The sequence below is a fragment of the Rhizophagus irregularis genome, chromosome 14 (genome assembly GCF_026210795.1).
Source record: "Rhizophagus irregularis chromosome 14, complete sequence".
Lineage (NCBI taxonomy): Eukaryota > Fungi > Glomeromycota > Glomeromycetes > Glomerales > Glomeraceae > Rhizophagus > Rhizophagus irregularis.
The window spans coordinates 4564809-4588977 of NC_089442.1; the positions used below are offsets into that span (position 1 = coordinate 4564809).

General features: G+C 26.0%; 7 protein-coding genes across 7 annotated transcripts; 4 read left to right on the forward strand and 3 right to left on the reverse strand.

The window, feature by feature from the left end:
* Positions 1 to 399: 399 nt before the first annotated feature.
* On the reverse strand, positions 400 to 2097 carry OCT59_006668 (uncharacterized protein; the record flags this gene model as incomplete). The annotated part of the gene is made up of 4 exons (XM_025317583.2): positions 400 to 989; positions 1227 to 1534; positions 1629 to 1649; positions 1727 to 2097. 4 exons carry the CDS (start codon positions 2095 to 2097, stop codon positions 634 to 636), a joined length of 1056 nt encoding a protein of 351 aa, XP_025177935.1. The 3' UTR covers positions 400 to 633.
* Positions 2098 to 2507: 410 nt separating this feature from the next.
* Positions 2508 to 3390, reverse strand: OCT59_006669 (uncharacterized protein). Its single transcript, XM_066141420.1, has one exon. The coding sequence runs from the start codon at positions 3260 to 3262 to the stop codon at positions 2927 to 2929; it is 336 nt and encodes a 111-aa protein (XP_065998207.1). The 5' UTR covers positions 3263 to 3390; the 3' UTR covers positions 2508 to 2926.
* Positions 3391 to 6164: 2774 nt separating this feature from the next.
* OCT59_006670 (uncharacterized protein) lies at positions 6165 to 8373 on the forward strand. The gene is made up of 6 exons (XM_025317584.2): positions 6165 to 6716; positions 6798 to 7653; positions 7740 to 7757; positions 7853 to 7902; positions 7973 to 8018; positions 8098 to 8373. Exons 1-6 carry the CDS (start codon positions 6195 to 6197, stop codon positions 8121 to 8123), a joined length of 1518 nt encoding a protein of 505 aa, XP_025177936.2. The 5' UTR covers positions 6165 to 6194; the 3' UTR covers positions 8124 to 8373.
* A 4132-nt stretch (positions 8374 to 12505) lies between these two features.
* Positions 12506 to 14514, forward strand: OCT59_006671 (uncharacterized protein; the record flags this gene model as incomplete). Its single annotated transcript, XM_066141421.1, has 6 exons — positions 12506 to 13027; positions 13099 to 13933; positions 14113 to 14160; positions 14229 to 14273; positions 14351 to 14413; positions 14480 to 14514. 6 exons carry the CDS (start codon positions 12506 to 12508, stop codon positions 14512 to 14514), a joined length of 1548 nt encoding a protein of 515 aa, XP_065998208.1.
* Positions 14515 to 15233: 719 nt separating this feature from the next.
* On the forward strand, positions 15234 to 15718 carry OCT59_006672 (uncharacterized protein; the record flags this gene model as incomplete). The annotated part of the gene is made up of 3 exons (XM_066141422.1): positions 15234 to 15264; positions 15329 to 15412; positions 15495 to 15718. The coding sequence occupies 3 exons, from the start codon at positions 15234 to 15236 to the stop codon at positions 15716 to 15718; spliced, it is 339 nt and encodes a 112-aa protein (XP_065998209.1).
* A 219-nt stretch (positions 15719 to 15937) lies between these two features.
* Positions 15938 to 16831, reverse strand: OCT59_006673 (uncharacterized protein; the record flags this gene model as incomplete). Its single annotated transcript, XM_066141423.1, has 4 exons — positions 15938 to 16110; positions 16169 to 16241; positions 16342 to 16439; positions 16561 to 16831. 4 exons carry the CDS (start codon positions 16829 to 16831, stop codon positions 15938 to 15940), a joined length of 615 nt encoding a protein of 204 aa, XP_065998210.1.
* Positions 16832 to 18970: 2139 nt separating this feature from the next.
* OCT59_006674 (uncharacterized protein) lies at positions 18971 to 20836 on the forward strand (the record flags this gene model as incomplete). The annotated part of the gene is made up of 8 exons (XM_066141424.1): positions 18971 to 19351; positions 19439 to 19819; positions 20015 to 20246; positions 20314 to 20346; positions 20424 to 20474; positions 20551 to 20595; positions 20667 to 20729; positions 20802 to 20836. The coding sequence occupies 8 exons, from the start codon at positions 18971 to 18973 to the stop codon at positions 20834 to 20836; spliced, it is 1221 nt and encodes a 406-aa protein (XP_065998211.1).
* Between the last annotated feature and the right edge of the window lie 3333 nt (positions 20837 to 24169).

The window sequence follows — 24169 nt, forward strand, 5'->3', positions numbered from 1 at the left end:
CGCTCGTGCTTCTTCGACAAAACTTTCTCACCAAGGTGGCATCGCCTCAGTTCCGAAAGGGCTGGTCGCGATTTGGTTTTCAGTTGTTGGAATTGCTTTCGGTCTTAGCGTATAGGATCTTTGTAATTTTTACTGTAACTTTGTTTATCTTGAGAAATAAAAATAAAAAACGATAAAGCGATTTTTTTAAAATTTCATCTTTATATATGAACATATAAAAATCGGTATATCAAACTTATAAATTTTGATATGACGATTTTTTTTCATTGAACCCAAATTCGCTCTGACTGTACAGTAATATTCTTTGAAACCCCCCCCCCCTTTACTTTAATTCAATTTCAGTAAATTCTTTTATTTATTAAGAATTTAAATCGAAAATTACATAAATACAAAAAAAATTCGATTTAAAAAATTATTAAATTAACATGATTATACATTATCAAAAACGTTATCGAAAACAAAATTGATAAAATAAGTACTTTACATACATACAATACAAATAATACATTTCATACATAAATTACATACATACATACATATAAATATATATACTATATATATATTATATATACTAATAATACAATTAAATAAATAAATAAATAATCAAAATCCTTCGTTAACGCTAATAATAAATTAAGTATTTCGAACAATTTTTTTTAAAGATTTTCTTTTTTCAACATTTTTCTTTGCACAAATCCTAAATACCATATCATAACCATTATAATGATTTAATTCTTCAAAAGCTTCATCAACTTTTAAATTATATTCTTCTTCAGAATATAAAGTAGAAACTGAATGATATAAATTTTTTGTAGCCCATTTTAAAATTTCCAAATAAAGAGTTCCTAATCTACCTCCCCATTCTCCAATAGGGCATTGTTTATCCTCGAAATGAATATCAGATAATTGATTATTATCTTCTAAACATTTTCTAATAATTGAACTTGGCATCATATTTATATCATAATTTTTCATTAATTCGTCGAGAACTAAATACAAAAAAAAAAGAATAAGTAAATATGTATGTCTGAATGCGTAATACCGTATGACGCTACAATCGCTACATATAGTACCCCGGGTACCCCTGTGGGGGTGGGAAAGGGGTACTTTACAGGGAGTAACTTGGGGAGTACTACAAGGGGGAGTACTATATGCGACGCCGTACGCACTAGTATATACGCGCTGAACGGTATATACGGTATAGAAATAATTGAAATAAATCTTACCTTCTTCTCTAAGTTGATTTGCTAAAGGACCACCATCAATTAATATAATATCAGAATCAAGTATTAATATCCACCTACTAGATACTCTTATTATTTCTTGTAAACATTTATTATAATCTTTTTGACTTAAACAACCCTTCATATTCCTCATAAAAACTAGATCAAATGTATTATCATCATAAGGAAGACCTTCCAAGATATTTCCTAAAGCAAAATCAACATTTGATTGTTTTAATTCAAGCGGAAAATTATCCACAATATCAAAACCTGTGAAATGACAATTCGGATATTTTCTGGCCATATCCAAACTTTTTTTTTTAATGAAAAATAATTTAATTAATATGTGTTAAAGTTTTTTTTTAAAAAAAAATGTTTTTTTACGATATTTTGTTGATATTTTACCTCCAAATTCCGGTTCCACAACTAAAAAAAATGAGAAAAACTTTTTTTTTTAATACCCATAATTATCCATGATAAGGGTAAAAATAAAAATAACTTACCCAATATCTAAAACTTTAGCATTTCTACTAAAAACTTCATCAACAGGTAAAAAAAAAGATTGACCTTCCCATAATTCTTTATTCCAAATATGGGTCAATTCTAATCTTTTTAATTCATCATTATCAGTTGGAAAAATGTCTTTAACATGATCTCTGTTAAAATATTTTCTACTACCAAAAGTTTTAATTAATTCGGTACAACGATCAAAACTATTAGTTGAATGAGAACTTATAGTACTTTCAGAAGAAATTCTTCTTTTTGAAGAAGGAATATTATTACTAAATCTATCATAACTATCATTAATAAGAAAATTATTATTATGAAATCTTTTACTTAAACGTCTCTTTGACGTTGAATTTGTAGCACCCATAATAAATATTGTTGGAATTTTTTTAAATATGAAAAATCAATCTTATTAATGAAAGAAATTTATCGTCAAAAAAAAAAAAAAAAAAAAATTTTTTTTAAGAAAGAAAGGGTTTTGAAAGTCGAGAAAAAGTTTAAAATTTTTTTTGATCCAAACTTAAACCAAAACCCTTTTAAATGGACCTTAGTATATATGTCATTGAGTCATTTGGAGAACTCCTTAATCAGCAGACTTGCATATGATAAAAGAAAGGTTGCTCATGTGAAACCATGAAATGCTATGTGAGAATCACCTAATATGGAGATAATTAACTAAAGCCGACATCTTCCGTGATTAAATAAATGAAAAATAAAAGATGTTTCTGGAATATCATATAATATATCATATTATCTAAAAGAGATCATCTTTAAATTGCTTATCAGGACTAGTTATGTTAATTTTAATGATAAGTGATATTTTAATATACATTTTATTCATTTTATTTTAAACTCTAAAAAACATGTGCCTTTTCGTATCATTGCGAAAGGATTTACAATAAAATTATATAAAATTAATTAAAAAAAAGTTCTATACATATATATATAATATAATATTTAATTTCTCATTTGTCAAAACAATTCAAACTAACTAAAATTAAATTTAAACTTTTACTTTTTTTTTACTTTAAAAGACTTTTAACATGGTATAATAGGTTTAAATTCGGAAGTGGTTTGTGATGGTTTTTCCTAAATCTGACTGGAATTATACTTTATTAAGAAAATTATGATATAATAATGATATTTTATATGGTAGGAACGCCAAGCCCATTTAATAAATTTCCAAAAAAAGTAAATCATTCAAAAGGGTTCGTTTTTCCATCTTGGTGATAAGCTTCACTATTACGTCGTCTTTCTTTTCCAATACCAAAAAAGTGTTTAAGGGATAATTTTATTTCAACAAATTTAGAAATTGTTTCTTCTATATAAGTGATTTTTTCATCATTTTTTGTGAAAAGAATATTTTCAGTATCAGAAATTTCAACTCCTGAATCACGTAATGAAAAAGTTGAAATTTTTTTACGTATTTTTGATAAACGTTTAGATGAAACTTTTGTTGTTCCCATATTTTTTTTTTCTGAATATTCTTTAGAATGATATTGATTTATATATTTTTGAGACATTTGAGACATTTTTAAAAAATTTGGAATAATTTTAATTTTTTTTGGAAAATTTTGAAAAATTTTGAAAAATTTTGGAATTTTGGAATTTTGGGAATTTGGGAACTTGTTGGAAATAAATAATTTTTTTAAATTTTTTTTTTAAAAAAAAAAAAGAAGAAAATTTGGGAGATTTCTCGCTTGCATTTATAAATTTTTTTTAATCTTAATAATAATCTCAATTTGTAAATTATTTACCAAATAAATTTTATTTACCAATTGAAATATTCAATATTTAAACAACAAAAAGTAAATGCAGTGACTATTTAATTTTGAATTACTATATATTAATTATATATTGTTTTGCATTTAATTCAAAATTAGCAATAGAATAGGGAAAATAAAGACCGTTAAATTTCCGTCCGTTTATTACTAAAAAAAAATATTTTTTTCGGAAGAAGTACTCCGGAATTCTATAATACTTATGAAATAATGAAAAAAATATGCATTGTATGTAAATTTGTGAAACAATGAAATTCTTTCAAAGTTCAACCCTTGCAGAATTTCACAATCCTTAAAAATAACATCACATAAACTCCCACAAGAATAATCTCAATTAAGACTTTAACAGGTTTTTTTTTTTTTTACTAAGATTTAAGAAAATAGGAAATAAGGTTTTATTAATAAATTAAATTCCCATCAGGTAACATTACTCGCAGATCAACTAACATAGGGTAAAGTTTAATCAGTTTATGCGTATGCAATATGGCTAAACATAATTAACGTAATGAACAAATTGTATCGTCGTATCGTCGTATCGTTATCGAGTTATCAACCATTTCATCTCTTTCCCGTTGGAAGATCACATCATCGGTTTTATCAATTTTGCCACATCCTTTAAATGTTTCGGGAGAATTGTTATTAACTAATTCTGAATATAGGTTCTCCCGACGGAAAATTTGTTTTTAGTCGATAAATTTTCAGATCTTTTTTTTTTTTATTTTTTTCGATTTTATTTATTTATTTTATTTTATTTTATTTATTTTATTTATTTATTTTATTATTAATTATTTTATTATTATTTTTTTATATTTATAAAGATAAACTTTAAAAATAACCATATTTAGATGATTTAGAATAGTAGGTATTATTATATAGTTTAATTGTTTGAAACTCCATCGAAATTTCTTTTATCCATTTTTATCCAAAGAAAGAGAGAATAATAATACAAAAATAGATCAATAAAAAAAAAATAGCATACGAGTAAGTATTAACAATGAGCAAAATGCATTATTCGCCAAATGAATTGGTTCAATATAACTACGAGTATAGTGACACGACATTCATTTTTTTTCATTTTTTTTAACCGTGTGAAATTCATTAACTATTTTAAGAGTGACATGTTTCAAAAATATTTTTTTATGTTCTTAAAAGAGATGACAATATATATTAAATTCGATTTTTTTTTTCATTTTAATAATAAATGTCACAACTTTTTATGCAGGAATATTCTTTTTAAATAAATGATTTTTTTTTTGTGGTCATTATATTTGTGGTCATTATAATAATCAAATGAATCTATATTTATTATTTAAATGACAATTTCGACATTGACATTTTCGAAAAAATAAAACGCCGAAAAAAAAAATTCTAATCTTATTAAATGAATTTTTTTGATAAGATTTAAAATAGAATATTGTCGGGTATTCGGGTATGCCTCATTTAACATTATCTGTATGTTCCATTTTAACCCGTTTAATCTTTATAATAAAAACTTTTTTTTCATTTTAACCTTGAAAACTAACCATTTTTATTATTTTTTTTTTGAAAAAAAAATGTGAATATGTAGAATATGTATTATTACAAATGGATTTGCGTCGTCGTTCTTTATAGATCAAAAATCATTGGTGAACCTTGAATTGGATTAATTTAAGTAGTTCAGTCCACCTGACAACTGACAAGTATGTCAAGTATGTCGGAAACATGTTTATATGTTTATTCCTTTCATCTTCTGTCCGTCATCTTTGCCATGCCAAAGCGTTTCGTCAAAATCGTCATAACGAATATATTTAAAGAAAAGTTCAAAAAATATTGGTACTGTATAATAAAAAATTAAGGATTCAAAAATACATTACTTATATACTTATATACATAGTAATGCGGTATTTACGTACACCTTGATTTTTTTAGAGTTGACGACAATAAACGTTAATAGTAAGAAATTATTTTAATATTTTATATATTTTTTAAATAAAAAAATAAAACTGGAACTTAACTTATTTTAGTACTTTATAATTTATTTTCATAGACTTTTACTCGATACTCTCATACTCATGCTCGATCATTTCGATACTCATACTCGATCATTTCGATACTCATACTCGATCAAAAGTCTCAATTGATCACATGTAATCGATCATATGCTTAATGCCATACAAACAAATAACGCAAATAACGCATCAATCAATTAATAATTCATCAGTTCATCAGTTTAATTAATAATTCATGGCATTATTAATTATTAATTATTAATTTATTAGTTGTTATTTAGAAATTCTCAACGTTAATTTTTTTTTCTACTTTTCGAATCTTTGTCTCAAACTCAAAGATCTATTCCTACAAAATAATAGGTGATATTACTTAAAGATGTCTCTCTCCTTCAAAACTTTTCTTAAAATAATCGTAAAAAGAAACTTGAGAAAAAAAAAAAAGTTATTTGCAATTAATTAAAATTATTGTCGGGAAGATCACTTGAACATAAACCAATCAAAAATTTATTTAATAATTTTAATAATTACATGCTTGTATTACCTATTACCTATTTATCGAGAAGAAGTTTTATTAGTTACATAAAATTGTATATCTAGTAATGATTGTCTATCTAAGGAACTTTCTATCGGATTTCATATGATAGAATTACAAATGAAAAAACTCCGAGCTTTTTCTTAAAAGATTTAAGTCCATCATGGAAAAATCAACTAATATTAAACATAAAATTGATTTTTTATTATCAAATGACGCTCTTTCAAGTAATCAAACACAAAAAACAATTAAAATAAAAAAGAAATATGACGTACTTTCTTCAAGTCACCAAATACAAAAAACTTTTAAAATAAAAAAGAAATGTAGTGAATGTAATAAAATAAGAACTCCTTCAGATGAAAATAATCAAATTTGTTATACTTGTAACAAAGCAAAAAAAAGAATTATACCAAGTGGAAATAAAGTTATTGATGATTTTATTAAATATACTCAAACTAATTGCGCTCAACGTATTGGAAGAATGATGTTTGTTCCTTATGAAAAATTTAGAAATATAAAACTTATTGGTGAAGGAGGTTTTAGTAAAATTTATAAAGCTACTTGGATTGATTCTAAAATTTCTGAAGAGGGTATTCTAAATTATTATTTACAAAATGAATCTAAAACAGTTGCTCTTAAAAAGATTAACAACTCAAAAAATATTACTTCTAAGGAGTTAACTGAGGTAAATTTTTTATAATATATTAATTTTATTTTAAAATGCGTGACAAATAATTTAAACAATAATTTTTTTTTTTTATTTCAGCTCAAATTGTTTTATCTTTATTCTTTAAATGTGACAAAACCTAATATTTACGGTTTTCATAATTATATTAATGTATATTATGGTCTTACTCAAGATCCTTTAACTCAAGATCTTATATTTATTATGCCATATTATAATTCAGACTTGTCACATTATATAATTAAAGATTTTTTTAATATTAATTGGTATCATAAGTTAAATAGATTAAAAGAGATTATAAATAGTCTTAATGAAATTCATGAAGTAGATATTATTCATCGAGATTTACATAGTGGAAATATACTTATAGATGAGAATATTTTGACTAAAAAGAATCTAGCAAAATTATGTGATATAGGAATAAGTAAATCAGCAACAGAACATGATCTTAGTAATGATAATGAAGAAAACAACATTTATGGTATAATTCCTTATGTTGCACCAGAAGTTTTACGAGGAAAAAATTATACCAAAGCTTCAGATGTATATAGTTTTGGAATGATTATGTGGGAGTTAATGGTAGGAAGAAGACCTTTTTGGGATAGAAATCATAATACAGAATTAATAATTGAAATAAGTGATGGTTTACGTCCACCGATTATTACAAATGCACCTAAAGGTTATATTGATTTAATGAAAGAATGTTGGCATTCTGATCCTAAAAAAAGACCAAAAACAGTTGAAATATTAAAAAAAATTGATGAAGTACTTGTTAATGAACAGGAAAATAAGACTGAAATTATAGAATCATCAGATATTGGTCCCGTAACAACAAATAATCCTGATGCCATATATAAGAGTAGATATTTAAGTGGTATGATAAAATCTGCTGCTTCTAAAAGAAGTTTAAAAAGTCAATCTATTACTTCAAAACTTGGTAAATATTTGTAATATTAATTACAGTATATTTTTATTGATTATTATAACAATTATATTAATTTTACCTTTCGTTCAATTATTTAGATCAATTTGATCCTAACAGTAATTATTAGTTTTACTTGATATAACATTTTTATTCGTTTTAATTATGTTGTTATTGTTATTATTAACGAATTATATTTTCTTTTTTTTTGAAGATAAAAGAAATTTTGACGACAATCAATTAAGTAGCTTTGATAATTGCATGGTAAAATAATTACAAATTACATTTTGATAAAGAAACCACTATTTTATATTAAAAGATATTTTTTTTTTAGGAAAAAGTATTAAAAAGAATAAAACTAAATGAAGACGAAAATAATGGTAAATTATAATTGTTTTTTTTTTTAATGCATACATCATAAATTGATACCATTATACATTTTGTTTTTTTTTTATTTAGATTTATACGTTACGAAAAGAAATTGAATATAAATTTTTAATGATGATGATGGTTACCATATTTTATTATTTTTATTTAGATTACGTTACGAAAGAATTTGAATATAAATTTTAATGATGATGGTACGTAAATACGTAAATATAATATAAGGGGGCTGATTCTAAAAAAAATCAAAGGTAAGAGAATTTTTTTGGCTAAAATTTAAAAAAGTTATTGTATTTTATTTAATTTAGTCATATCAAAAGTATAACTATGTAATAAAAATATCAATTTTGAAAAAAAAAAAAATCTCAAACCTTGATCTTCCTAGATCAGGCACTTTTTAATTATAAAATATTTTGTCTACAATCTAATTTTTTTAGAATATATTACTAGCGAAATTCATTTTGATATTAATACTTTTTTGATGGTCGTATTTTAATTTTTTTTTTTTTACTGGTTATATGATTATAGAAGTTAATTATTTATTGGTATACAGTATATGTGAGAAATTGGCATCGTAAAATGTGTCAATAAAAAGAACAAATTATTGCAAAGAAGCGCCCTAGCAAAATAAGCGACCGAAGCAAACGGTAATTCCTTTTACAATACAGTTTATATACATACCTAACTGAGTTGAGTAAAGCGTGATTTAGCAAAAACTACGAACTACAAAAACTTTATATTTTTTTGTAGAGTACACATCTCGAATTTTTGAATACTCTAATAAACAATGAAGCTATTACCTATTGAACTACTTCGATCTGTGTTCATAAGATGTTTTGATTTTATACCAATTAATGAATCAGATGGCTAATGACACGATCTAGTGGAATGTGCGTTCGTAAAGTGTCGAATGCGCTCTTTGTATTTTTCATTTGCCCAGAATGTCTCTTTTTACACCACGATACGTTAACAAAAACACGAATAAAGAATTCAATTCATAAAATATAAGTAAAAATATGTTTTTATTGAATATGAATTTATTAAATCACAATGATATGTTAGTTTAAAATGTAGATGAGAATAACTATTATTAAAAGTAAATTATTGAAGAATCACAATACAATAAAGTATTAACATAATAAAAAAAAAATTACATAAAAAAGAATCTAAGAATTGAATTTACACATAAGATCATTCTACTTAAATTTGTGAACAATTGGGCAAAATGATTATTATCGTGATTAGGAAAAAAGTACTAGATACAAATAATAATTTTAAACCCAGGAATGTCTCAGTAGATTGAGAAGGGTTAATATTATAGTCAATGTAGACAAAGTCGTACTTATTATTTCATTACTACTATAAAGAGTATAGGGGATTATTATTATAAATATCTAGAAAAAGATCATCGAGCTCGATGTTTTAATTTCGCAAGACGGATTTTTCATAACTTTCAAGAATTTTTGATAATCCGTTAATTTTATTTCATTATTTATTTTTTTTTCAAGATAAAGAGTATATGCATTATTATTATAAATATCTAGTAAAAGATTATCGAGCTCGATGTTTAATTTGCGAAATTTGCGAAGGAATTTTTGATGATTTGTTACTTTCATTATTTTTTCTTACAAAAAAAAAATTGAAAAACGAATAAGTAGGGATTGATGAACCAACACTCAAATTACTTTTAAAATGAAAATTACCCAATCAAAGGGGGAAATCTTAACACACTACCCTGTGATGCCTGTGATGATTTTGTCACATTATCACGTGATGGCATGTCTGAAATGTGTGCCAGGTTGATGGCGCAGTGTGGCGCAGCGATTTTTTCCAAAAAAATTAAATTGCAATTTTTTTTTATTTAAAATAAAACCTTCAAATTCCTGCATTAGGTGTATTTTTGTCCGCTCTGCAAATTTACTTAGAGCATATACGGGTGGTTTAGAAGGCCATTTTCGAGTTATTTAACAAAAACTGTTCTTTCGACAAATCCAATTTTGGAAATGATCGGCAAAGACGATAAAATCGGTTGTTATATACTAAAGTCAAAATCTACTTCCAAAACCTCCTTCCATTTATAAGTGAATTTTGTAAAACAGATGAAAATACATCTAATGTGTAAATTTGAAAGTTTTAAATTAAAAGAAATCTTTAACTTAAATCTTTTTGAAATTACTGCGCCACACTGCGCCGTCAACCTGGCACACATTTCAGACGTGCCACGTGATGCCCTGTTTACGTTTTTTACGTTTTTTATTATGTTTCTGAGGACTTTTTTTGCCTGATCTCTATTTGTCACCGCATTATATGTCACCTACGTGACAGGGTAGTGTGGTAATATTCCCCAATTGTTGGTGTTGCAAAAATTACCTTCTTGACCCCTCCCCGTGTTATTTTTTTGACCCGCACATACTGTATTACATATAGGAGGGTCAAAAAAGGATGTCGTACAGCGATACAGGATCAAAGATCTTTGTATCATAAATGGTCACATGACCTACGCGCTATCATACGTTCTGTACAAATTTTAATTAAAAAAAAACGATAATTTATTAATAATTCGCTAGTAGATTGAATTTGGGTACACTACATAATTATGATTAAGTAAACTCTTTACAAATTGATAATATAATTATAATACAATAATTAATTTTTTCATTACCATACAATAGAATATAGTAGTATTTGATAAAATTAGCATAATTATATAGTATCTACTAATAAACTATACTCTACGCTTCCTATAGGCTCAATTGTGAATGATTATACTCGAATCAAAGATGTAGTACTTTTTCTTTTAGTATCAAAATCAATGTACTATCGCGTAACAGCAGTAAAAAACATTAAACATATTTAAATGCAATTAATAAAACGGTTATCGTAGGTCGTTATCTAATCATTAAATTTCTTTATCAGCAGAAATTAAAAAGCTATTAATTATTAATAAACAAATTTAAAGTAACTATACGAATGTTTAAAATTTTCTTTTTTAAATTTAAAGTCATCATGAAAGAATAACAAATATTAAATATAAAATTGACTTTTTATTATTTATATAATTTTCAGGTGTATCAGGAATAGATAACGGAAAATTTTCAATATCGTTAACGATCAATAGCATCAAATGACGCACTCCAACATACACAACGACTAATCATACGCATTTTTTATAACTTGTTATAAAGCAAAAAAGAAAAAGAAGAGAGAGAATAATAACAAGCGAAAATATAATTTTATTAATCAAGCATAAATACTCAAACTAATTATCCCAAAAAATGGTGTTTGTTCCTTATGAAAAATTCGAACTTTAAGAAGCAAATTTATTACTCCAGAACTTTGGTAAGTAATTTGTAATTTGATCATAATTTTTTCATAATATAGTATTGATGATTTTTTAATTCAATTATTAGACCTTCACCAAAGAAGTCCTAATAGCTTTATTAACTAATTAAATATACTATGAAAGTTTGAGCTTTATTTAGTAAATTATCCGTGACATAGCTCAAAAAATCAGAGCACAAATTTTAATTGGTGAAAAATCATGAATACCGTGACTTCAAATAAACAAACTTTTTCTGGTTTTTCCATCATTCTTTTTAATCCCTTTTTTGTCTTTTCTACACCTGTTTCCAACATTTAAAAAAATACACAATAAAAACTGAAGACTAAGCTGATTGAAGACGAAAAATAATGGTAAAACAATAATTAATTTCTTTTTATTTACTAGATTACGCTACGAAAGAACTTGAACTTGATATCAATATAAATTCTAAACAATCTAACGATGGTGGAAAGCAATTATACTAGTCCGTTACTAATATAAAAAAAATTATGTAAAAATCATTATGCAATATATATTTTGCATTAAAATAAAATTTTTTAGAAACATAATCAATTTTAGCGTGAGAGATCATAGAATGATCTTGTTAGTCTTTCTTAAAAAATAATGTGAACAGAGGGACCTTTAAATACAAAAAATTATACTTATATTTCTACGCACACACTGACAATTCGATTAAGCCAGTTTAGTAAACGTATCAGTTAATATCAGTCCAAAAATAACAATTAAACTATCTATTTGCTTATTAATCATTAAGTAAATTATTTAGTTATATTACCAAGAGTGCGGGGCTCAGGGGATAACGTATGGTCAATATGTTCTGCATAATAACACAGTTATTGGGAATTTCATCTAAACTGCTTCGTACATTTCAACCCCGGATGCGGATGACGTAAGCAAATCAACACGTAAAGAATTTCTTTTCCATCTTTTCCATTCTATTCTGTTTCACAAAACAAATAATTAGAAATATTTATGAGAAATCTATTAATTCTATTAAGAAAGAATTTTTAAATTTTACTGCACCCAATATTCCACAAGTACATATTTGTATATACAATCGCTTATCAAATATATCGGAATTTGTATATAATTCGGCTGAACACTTATAAATTAAAAGTTATTAATTTAATAAGAAAAAAGATGGATCTTTACGACACTTTAGATTTTTACCTAAAAAAATCTATTCGCATTCGCAATGTTAATAAAATTCTGATTGGAGAACCTTTAGGTTTCTTAGATTTTTACCTAAAAAAATCTATTCACATTCGCAATGTTAATAATATTCTGACTGACGAACCTTTAGGTTTGTCGTTCTGTATTGTGTGTAAAGTACTTGATTTCAACTGTCAGTGTGACGTTTATTATTACAGAGCAAAAGGATTATTTATACAGAGTGGAAACAAAGTTATTGACGATTTTATTAGCTATACATTAACTAATAATACTAAAGAATATGGGAAAATGATGTTCATTCCTTATGATAAATTCAAAAATATAGAACTTATTGGTGAAGGAGGTTTTAGTAAAATTTATAAGGCTACTTGGATTGATTGTAAACTTTATTGTTGGATTCTAAATAATTCCCTGCTAAATAATTCTGAAACAATTGCTCTTAAAAAGCTTAACAATTCTAAAAATATTACTTCTAAAGAGCTAAATGAGGTAAATATTCCTTATTGATTTATTAATAAAGTTTAAAATGTGAGACGAATAATAATTTTTATTAATTTCAGCTTAAGATATTTTACCATTATTCTTCGAATCGGAAAAGTGAATCTTTTTATAATTCGGTAAATGATTCTGTTAATGCATATTACGGTATTACTCAAGATCCTGTAACCCAAGATCTTATATTTATTATGCCATATTATAATTCGGATTTGACACATTATATAACTGAAAATTTTTACAGTATTGAATGGCGCCATAAAATGATTTATTTGCAAAACGTCATAGATGGACTTGCTAAAGTTCATGATACAAATATTATACATAGAGATTTACATAGTGGAAATATACTTCTAAATGGTCGATATGATGCAGCAAACATATGTGATTTAGGAGCAAGTAAATCAGCAACGGAAAATAACGATAATGATAATGAAGATAAAAACGTTTATGGCATAATTCCTTATGTTGCACCAGAGGTTTTACAAGGAAAAAAATATACCAAAGCTTCAGATATATATAGTTTTGGAATGATTATGTGGGAGTTAATGGTAGGAAGAAGACCTTTTTGGGATAGAAATCATAATACAGAACTCATAATTGAAATATGTGATGGTTTACGTCCACCAATTGTTACAAATGCACCTGAAGGTTATATTGATTTAATGAAAGAATGTTGGCATTCTGATCCAAAAAAAAGACCAAAAGCAGTTGAATTATCGAATAAATTTGCGCAAATGCATCGTAATGTATGGATGATTAAAATTATAAAATCATCAGATATTGGACCTGTAACAACAAATAATCCTAACGCCGTATATAAGAGTAGATATTTAAGTGATATGATAAAATCTGCATCTTCTACAAGAAGTTTAAGAAGCAAATCTATTACTTCAGAAGGTATTTAATTTGTAATTTTAAATGTATTTTTTCACAATGTAATTAAATTATTTTAATTATTCTGGCCAATTTAATTTATACCAAAGAAATTCTACTGTAATAGTGATTGTTTGTTTTATTTAATATAAACTTTTTATTTCGTTTGAATTATTATTATTAAATTATATAATTTTTTTAAGATAAAAGAAAATTTGAAGATAATCAATCTGAAAATAACTTTGAAAATGGTACGGTAAAGAAAATTTTATCATTATGAAGAAATCAAATATTATTTATCTAAAAATTCTTTTTTTAGGTAAAAGTATTAAAAAGATTAAACTAATTAAATATGAAAATAATGGTAAAGAATAGTAACTTCTATTATGCGTACTTTTTTTATAACTTATCTAATTAAAATTTACGGTATTTTTTATTTAGATTACGCTACAAGGGAACTTGAATTTGATATCGATTCCAAACAACCTAATGATGATAGTAATAGTAAGTAAATACCGTATTAATAAATAATAATTAATTTACAATCTAATATATTTTACTTCTTTAAAGAATATATTACTAAAGAAATCGGATTTGATATTTAATATGTTTTTTTGAATTACTATTATTATTATTACTTTGGTGTATTATTTGAATATTGACTATATGTAAGAAATTGGCAAAAATGATAGATAACAATAAAATAAACAATCAATATATACGAATTAAAAGATATAAATATGATGCCAAGTTCAATTATTAGAAGATAATAGTAATCAATTATCTGATATTCATTTCGAGGATAAAGAACGGGGAGGTAGATTAGGAACTCTTTATTTGGAAATTTTAAATGAGCTACAAAAAATTTATATCATTCAGTTTCTTCTTCATATCCTGAAGAATAGCGGATGAAGTTTTGAAGAATTAAATGACTTAAACGCCATATATGGGGTTTTATTCAAAAACCTATCCAAATTCCAAACATAGCCATTGTCAATAACAATATTTAATGAAGCTGCAATTGTTTACTATCATTATCATGTGCATAAGAATCCGAAAAGGTAATTCTTAGCAGTAAAATTATTTACTTTCGGATTGCATGGAATTTCGGAAAAATATGATTAATTTTATCGAGAAACGGTCATGTAATGTCTGTGTGACATAAAAACCAATATTACGCTCAGCCCTTTCAAAGAAGTAAACTTTTTCTTCTAACACTATTTTTTATCTGAGCCATATTATAACGTGTAAATGAAAATCACCAAAACTCGAAATACATCCGTTAAAACTGTTCAAACTCCTTTCTTTTGAAGGAAATAACTCTATGGATTTAACTAACAAGAATCAGTCACAAGGTATTGAGAGATCAACACTTTTTTTGTGTTATTAAATACTGAAGCCATTACAATTAATTTTTAGAGGATGATTTGTCCTACTACTCACCTGACGACGATTTTAGTGACTCTGAAGAATCTAAAGCGTTAATGATTAAACATCACATTCGTATTGTATCTGACCGACTCTGATTCAGTAAGTTTCTTGGAGACTACCAGACTAACTGTTTACATTTCATTTCAAAATTAAGTTTCTCTCAAGAGAATGTACGAAGAAATACATGAATTTCCTGACCCCAAATACATGTTCGACCTCAAGACAAAAGGGCTCACTACTCCTGAAAAGTTTGTTGCATGGTGGAATGAGAGCCATCCAGATTTTCAAATCACCATTGATTCTATTAGGGAATGGAATTATCGCAAAGATGAAGATCCTTCCCGCTATAATCTCAACTGGGGCAAGTATGGAGATTGAGATTAGAGTATTGTTGTGAACAGATCAGATACCAGAGTTTAATCAAGCTTGTCTTATACCATTTTTTATACCATTTTTATGAACCAACTTAAATCACAATTTTTTGTAATGAAGTACATATGAATATTGATTTCAACTTAATAAAGATACATATATATGAACATTAAATTTCAAATTAATAATGAGCAAACAACAACTGAAATTATGGTCTAAAATTTATTAATATATTGGTCTATAGTTACGATTGGAACGATCTTCATCAAGTAAAATATCTAATGGCCGACCATGTTGAGATCCCATTTGATGAGTAAAATAAGTTATGCCTTTTGCCTCTCTTCTAAGAAAATTTTGATATTCTTGTCTTTCAGCTGGTACACTCTCATCAAAATTTTCTATTTGAAAAGCAGTTGTTAAACAATGTAATATGAAAATATTCAAAGATAAAGAAACCTTCAAGTTGAATTATTTGCACATTGTTTGTAAGACCTATTCGTTTTCCAACTATACATAATCCTCCCCAGCACTTGAATATCGTCTCCCAGTTGTTTGATTTTTAATCATTCTCCACATTGAATTAGGTTTGACCCATTGTCATATTCACAGAGGAATTGGCCAGTTGTTACCGCTCTATCCTGTAAAGCTTGAGTATTGTAGCCAAGAGCCTCAACTCTTCCAAGCATTTGGCGGTAATCATATTCACTTATTATTATCTCGCAGGTTCCTATAATAATTTAAAGGATAAATCATTTCTTTTAGGAAATAAAATACAAAGTAACTTTGATACTGTACTTCCTCTAAAAGTTCGCGTCAACGAATTTTTCTGTATAAGAACCCAGCCATACCATACCCATACCCCAATGTGGTCAAAGTACCTCCAATTAATATTGAAGGCACCACAAATATCCAGTAAAAAGTACAACATATTGCCAAAAGAACTAAGGAAAAAACTAAGACGATAGGAAAAGATATAACCAGGGCAATACCAATCCAAACAATATTGGATACACCAAGATCACGAAAATCAAAACATAAAAAATCCACATATTTAAAAAAAATAAATGTTGATCGAACAAAAGACGACTGGTTCTTGAAAAAATAAGAATGTGGGCACATGATTAATATTTTCTGTCATAATCATTTTTTTTTTTTTGACTCATGTAATAATAACATAACGCGGTTAAAGTACTGTACATTTAAAAAGCGTGTATACATCCTAATATCCGCGTGTACAGAAAAATAGACATGTCAGTTCAACTATGAGTTCGTGAAAATATCCTGGTTGCTGATAAGTTCGTTTCTTGCATATGTGGAATGGAAAATTGGGGCAATTAATATTTAAGCTCAACTGATTGGTGTATAGTACGATTTTGTAAGTTAGTATGTTTGTGGAATTTTTACTTTGTATGTATGATTTTTATGGACATATACTTATCACTATATATATATAACTATATATATATATAATATATAAATAATGAAGTTCTTCCCACAATTGTTTCAGTTTACACAAAATCCATGTAATTGTTGCAAAAAAATCCATATAATTATTAGTGATTTTTTTAAGGAAAATAATAAAAAAATCAATCCAACTACTTTTGATTTTGAGGAATTCCACGTAATTAGTTAAATCTTAATGTACAGTGAGGGTGTACGATATTAACGTACGAACTGGCCGGAATTAACGTTAACGCTATCACGTGCAAGTGCATAACTCCTAAACTCGGGCCGGTTCGTACGTTAATATCGTACACCCTCACTGTACGTTAAGGACGCCCATATAATAATTTATCAATTCGAGATTTATTTTTTTTTAAAAAAAAAAATTTCTTTTATAAACTTTTATAAATATTTTATTATATAAGTATAAATAAATTTCATGTTAATTACATGAGATTATCGAAGTTTTAGAATTGGCTAATTTAGTAAAGAAAAAGAATTGGGATTATACAAGTGCTTCAGACGTATATAGTTTTGGAATGATTATGTGGGAGGTAGTGACAGGAAGAAGACCTTTTGTGATAGAAATCATAATACAGAACTTATAGTTGAAATATGTGATGGATTACGACCACCAATTATTAAAGATGCACCTGATGGTTATATTAACTTAATGAAAAAATGCTGGCATTCTGATCCAAAAAAGATGGTATATATTGGACCTATGTATAACAACAAATAATCCTGACGTCATATATAAGAGTAGATATTTGAATGGTATGATAAAATGTGCATCTACAAGAGGCTTAAGAAGCCAATCTATTTCTTCAGAGTTTGGGTAAATAGTTTACAATATTGATCTTCCTTAAATAATTTGATGTTTTAATTTCGTTCAATTATAAAGAAATTTTTATGGTTTTTAATTTTTAGGCAAAGATTAAACTCATTGAAGAAAAAATGATGGTAAATAGTTACTTTGTTTTTTAAAAACCTACATTTTTTATGATTTGATTGGAAATTTTCTTTATTTATTAGATTACTTTACAAAAGAACTTGAACTTGATATCGATAATTAATTATTATGATCTTATTATATTTTATATTTTTACTTTATATAGAATATATTACTAGAGAAATCAATACTTTTTAAAGGTGTTTTGTACGTCATATTATTAAAATTTTTTTCTCTTTTTTTCTTTATAGAGGTTATAATGATTGGCATATGTGAGAAGTTGATAAAATAAAAAATGTTGATAAGAATAATTTAATACAAAGCAGCTGTTTGCATCAAATCAATGTAATCAATCATGTAATAGTAAAGATTTTATAAAATAAGAAAGTACTAAATCAATTAAAAATTTGTGCTAAAATAATATTGTTCTAATATTGTATTTTTCGTGGGGGCTTATATTCTCCTTTCCAAATTAGTTACAGTATATGCTGTACCAGTGCTATACATCGAAAAATACAATGATATTTTAATCTATTGGGTATTGAGGACAATTTCGGTTATTGCACAGTAGATCAACCGTTTAATAATGAGAAATATTAATAATTGTCAAATGCTTTATGGCTGCAATTAAGAAATTCTATCGAGAAAAGAATTCTCAAACTCTATATTTCATAAGTACGTATTTGTATATACAATCGCTTATCAAAATATATATCAGAATTTGCATATAAGAATACAGAATTCGGTTGAAAACTTCACGCTCAATAAATTAAGCTATTAATTTAATAAGAAAAAAGATTTGTACGGATCTTTACGACTCTTTAAATTTTTTACTTAAAAAATCTGACGACAATATTAATGAAATGATGGCTAACAAATCTTTAAGTTCGCCGCTTTGTATTACGTGTAAAGCAAGAAAACTTAGGAGTAATTTGTGTTACGTTTGTAACAGAGCAAAAGAATTATTTATACCTAGTGGAAACAAAGTTATTGACGATTTTATTAGTTATACATTGACCAATAGTACTAAAAAATATGGGAATATGATATTTGTTCCATATGATAATTTCAAAAATATAGAATTTATTGGTGAAGGAGGGTTTAGTAAAATTTATAAAGCTACTTGGATTGATTGTAAAATTTCTAATGATACTCTAAATTATTCCCTACGAAATAAATTTGAAACAGTTGCTCTTAAAAAGCTTAACAATTCTAAAAATATTACTTCTAAAGAGCTAAATGAGGTAAATATTTCATGTTAAATTCATTAATAGTCTTAATAGACTTCAAATTTGATACAAAAAATTTAATCCAATAAATTTTTATTTCAGCTCAAGGTGTTTTATCATTATTCTTTAAATAGGAAAAATTCATATGATAGTTACGTTAATGTATATTATGGTATTACTCAAGATCCTACTACTCAAGATCTTATATTTATTATGCCATATTATGATTCAGATTTAACGTATTGTATAACTAAATATTTTTTTAAGATTAATTGGCATGGTAAGATGTCTTATTTGCAAAGCATTATAAGTGGACTTGTCAACATTCATGATGCAAATATTATACATCGAGATTTACATAGTGGAAATATACTTGTAGATAATATACATGTAAAAATATGTGATTTAGGAACAAGTAAATCAGCAACAGAAAATGACGATAATAACAACATTTATGGCATAATTCCTTATGTTGCACCAGAGGTTTTACAAGAAAAAAATTATACTAAAGCATCAGATATTTACAGTTTTGGAATGATCATGTGGGAGTTAATGACAGGAAGAAGACCTTTTTGGGATAGAAATCATAATATAGAATTAATAATTGAAATATGTGATGGTTTACGTCCACCAACTATTACAAATGCACCTAAGGATTTTATTAATTTAATGAAAAAGTGCTGGCATCCTGATCCAGAAATAAGACCAACAGCAGTTGAAGTATCAAAAGTAATTCATGATATACGTTATAATGGGAATGCGCTTCAAACTAAAATTATAAAATCATCAGATGTTGGACCTGCAACAATCCATAACCCAGGTGCCATATATAAGAGTAGATATTTAAGTAATATGATAAAATCTGCAGCTACTACAAGAAGTTTAAGAAGCCAATCTATTACCTCGAAAGGTAAATAATTAGTAATTTACATTGTATTTTTTCATAATATCATTTTAACTTTTCGTTCAATTTTCAGACCAATTAAATTTTTACCAAAGAAATTCTAATAGTAATTGTTTGTTTATTTGACTATAAACTTTTATTTCGTTTGAATCATCATTAACAAATTTTATAATTTTTTTTAAGACAAAAGAAAATTTGAAGATAATAATCAATCTGAAAATAACTTTGACGATGGTACGGTAAAGAAAATTTTTATCATGAATAAGAAGTCAATATTTACTCATTTAAAAATACTATATATATTTTTTAGGCGATAGTATTAAAAAGACCAAACTAACTGAAGATGAAAATAATGGTAAAGAATAGTAAAATTTTATCATGCATACATTTTAACTTAATTAAAATTTACGGTATTTTTTCACTTAGATTACGTTACAAAAGAAATTAAATTTGATATCGATACAAATTCTAAACAACCTAATGATGAGAGTAAGTAAATATTGTATATAATAAATAATAATAATTAATTTACAACCTTCTAATATTTTTACTTCTTTATAGAATATATTACTAGAGAAATTGGGTTTGATATTTAATTTACTTCGTGCTTATGTTTTTTTTATTAGTTATATTATTATTAGCAGTTATTTTTTTTCCTTTATATATTATTTGAATATTTGGCTATATCTGATATGTAAGAATTTGGCAAAATAATAGAAATAAACCAATCAATATATACGTGTAAATACTAAACCAATCAAAAACTTGCATTACGTGTTTGATTATTCTTTAAAATAATAATTTTCTCTTCTAGAATTTAATTCAACGCTGTATCACCAGACCCGACAAATAATGAAATACAATGAAATTTGGAGTTTTCAAATGCTTTATGACTGGATATCCAGTTATTATTCTTAAAAGAAAATTTGCTTAAAGATATTAATTTTAATAATGAAATAGTATTTATATGAGTGTCTATAAATAAGCTAAAATTCTATCTGCTATTCTTTTTTTTTTAAAAAAAACTTAAAATATAAAACTTAAAAATATAATCATGGAAAAATCAACAAACATTAAACGTAAAACCGACTTCTTATTATCAAACGACACACTTTTAAGTCAATCAACACGAAACAAAGTTGAATTAAAATACAAAAAAAAAGAAATGTAGTGAATGAAATAAAAAGAGAAGAACTTCAAACGAAAGTCATCAGATTTGTCATGTTTGTTACAAAGAAAAAAATGCTTACATCGAGTGGAAACAAAGTTATTGACGATTTTATTATACTCAAATTAATCATGCTAAAAATAATGGGAAAATGGTGGTTGTTCCTTATGAAAAATTCGAAAATGTAGAACTTTAAGAAGCCAATCTATTATTCCCAGACCCCTATTTTTCATTTAGCTTACGTTACAAGAGAACTTGAATTTGATATCGATATAAATTCTAATGATATATTACTAGAGAATTCAATTTTGATATTTAATACTTTTTATGCAAATAATTATTCTGCAACATGGGTTTTGTCATGAGTTATAAAATAAGTAATATAAATATGTCCCCAATACCTTAGTCAATGAAATTTTTTTTTTTTTCAATTTTTAACCTTTTTTTCGACTTGGATTATTGGATACCGGAAAGTAAAAAAAATTGGTTCAGTTTTTTCTATATTAACGGACATTAATAACTGTTCATTTTTCTTCTTTTTTTTTAGGCGTCTCTCTGGAGTCTGCCTTCTCTCTGTCTTCCCTCTCTTTTCTTTAGGTCTTCTTTGTTTTTCAATAAAATAGTCTTAAACCCGGTTGAATAATTCTTCGATATATCTTCACCTGATAGGTCTTCTCTTTTCTTTAGGTTTTCTTTTTATTAGGTCTTCTCTTCGGTTCCCTTTTTTATATCTTCTTTTAGGTACGTAGGTTGTGTATGGGTGGCATTTTCCCTCTTTCCTTTTCTATTCCTCGCTCTTTCCACTACTTTCTCTTTCCCTTATTCCATCGCCCCACTCCCCCTCCATTCCCTCTCCCTTTCCCTTCTCTCATTCTTCCCTTTTCCTTTTCCAATTTCCTCGCTCTTTCCTTTACCCTCTTTCGCTTTTCCCCCTGATCAATGTTGTTTAACAATTGTAATAACTAGCTAAAACTAGAATAATAAATGTTAAAACAATTTTAATATTTTGTTTCAATTAACATCGTTAGATATTATCGGACCTGTAACAACAAATAATCCTGACGCCGTATATAAAAGTATTTGAGTGGTTTGATAAAATCTGCAGCTTTTACAAGAAGTTTCAGAACTTGATTAATAGTTTGTCATATAAATTATATGTTTTTTTGATCATTATAATCATTTTAACTTGCGTTCAATTAATTAGATCAATTTGATTTTTGCTAAAAAATTCTTAATAGTATAACATTTTTATTTCATTTAAATTATTGTTATTAACGAATTAAATTTATTTTTAAAATAAAAGAAAGTTTGTCGATAATCAATTAAATAGCTTTGATAATGGTATTGGTAAAATAAATTTCATTATGATAAAGAAATCACTATTCATTAATATAAAAATATGACGAAAATGATGATAAATCACAATTCATGCATACCTTTTTTTTTATAAATTGATTTTTAATATACCGTATGCACTTTTTTATTTAGATTACGTTACGATAAATTCTAAACAACCTAACGATGATGATAAGTATATCTATAATATCTATAATATTAAATCTGCAACTACTGCTGTAGCTCTATAGAATATATTACTAGCGAAATTTATTTTGATGTTAATCCTTTTTGATTGTATTTTAAATATCGTAATCTGTACTGTACAGTATAATTATATAAGTTATAATTTTTCTTTATATATTACTATATTTGTATTGGTAACTACCGTTCAGTCAGCCCTCGACAATCGACATAACAGAACTTCGAAATAAAATTTCCGCGACTATTAGTTACACGTGACATTTAACCAATCAGATACGTAGATTATTCCTCGTTATAACGAATCAGCCAATTGACTGTGATGTCAATAAAGGTACAAAAAAAAAATAAAAAAAAAGTTTTTTTCTTCCAGAATTTCCGGAATGTAATTCTATGCCGTATCACATGAGAAATTTAGAGTTTTGGTTGCAATTTAGAAATCTGTCGAGGAAAAATTTCGATTAATTCCGGTTATTTACAACTATTTATCGATATCCAAACATTATTAACATCATTATTAAAAAGAATTTTTATCGGGTAATTGCAATTTGTATAGGATACCCTAAAAAATTTTTTCAATTTAAAGTTCATGAAAAAATCGACAAATATTAAAAGTAATAACGCACTTTCAAAGTCAACCAACAATTGAACTATAGCGCAACACATTGAAATTATTTTGCATGTCCTATATGTCCTATATACTGCATGTATTATTTCATCAGAAAATCATTAAAAAAAAAATTCGCTCATATTTGTATTATACTGTAAACTCTTATTGTGTGGTTCAACGGTAAAAATTCTTGTGTATCTATATATTGAAGAGTGTTCAAACTGTGAAGACTTGAAATCATCAGCAAACCTCAGTTCAAAAGAAACAGAATGACACAACATCGTTTGAAGATTTGGATTTTGATATTATACGATGGTGAATTGGATAGTTAAGCGAAATTTATTATGTTATTTACTTTATTTAACGTGTAACATTGCTTTAAATACCTCGTGTATGACACAAATTAACTAAATAATTGATTAAGATACAAGCCTAATTCTACTAAATTAAGATGTATATTATATTTGAGTCTTTTAGTCTTTTAACATGGAAGGGGAAGGTAGTTTCTATAAGGTATTTTTTTTACCGATATAATAATTAATTCGTAATAATTATATGTTATAATATTCCTCTAATTATTTTAATATTTGTTAGAGCTAAAATAAAAAAAATTTG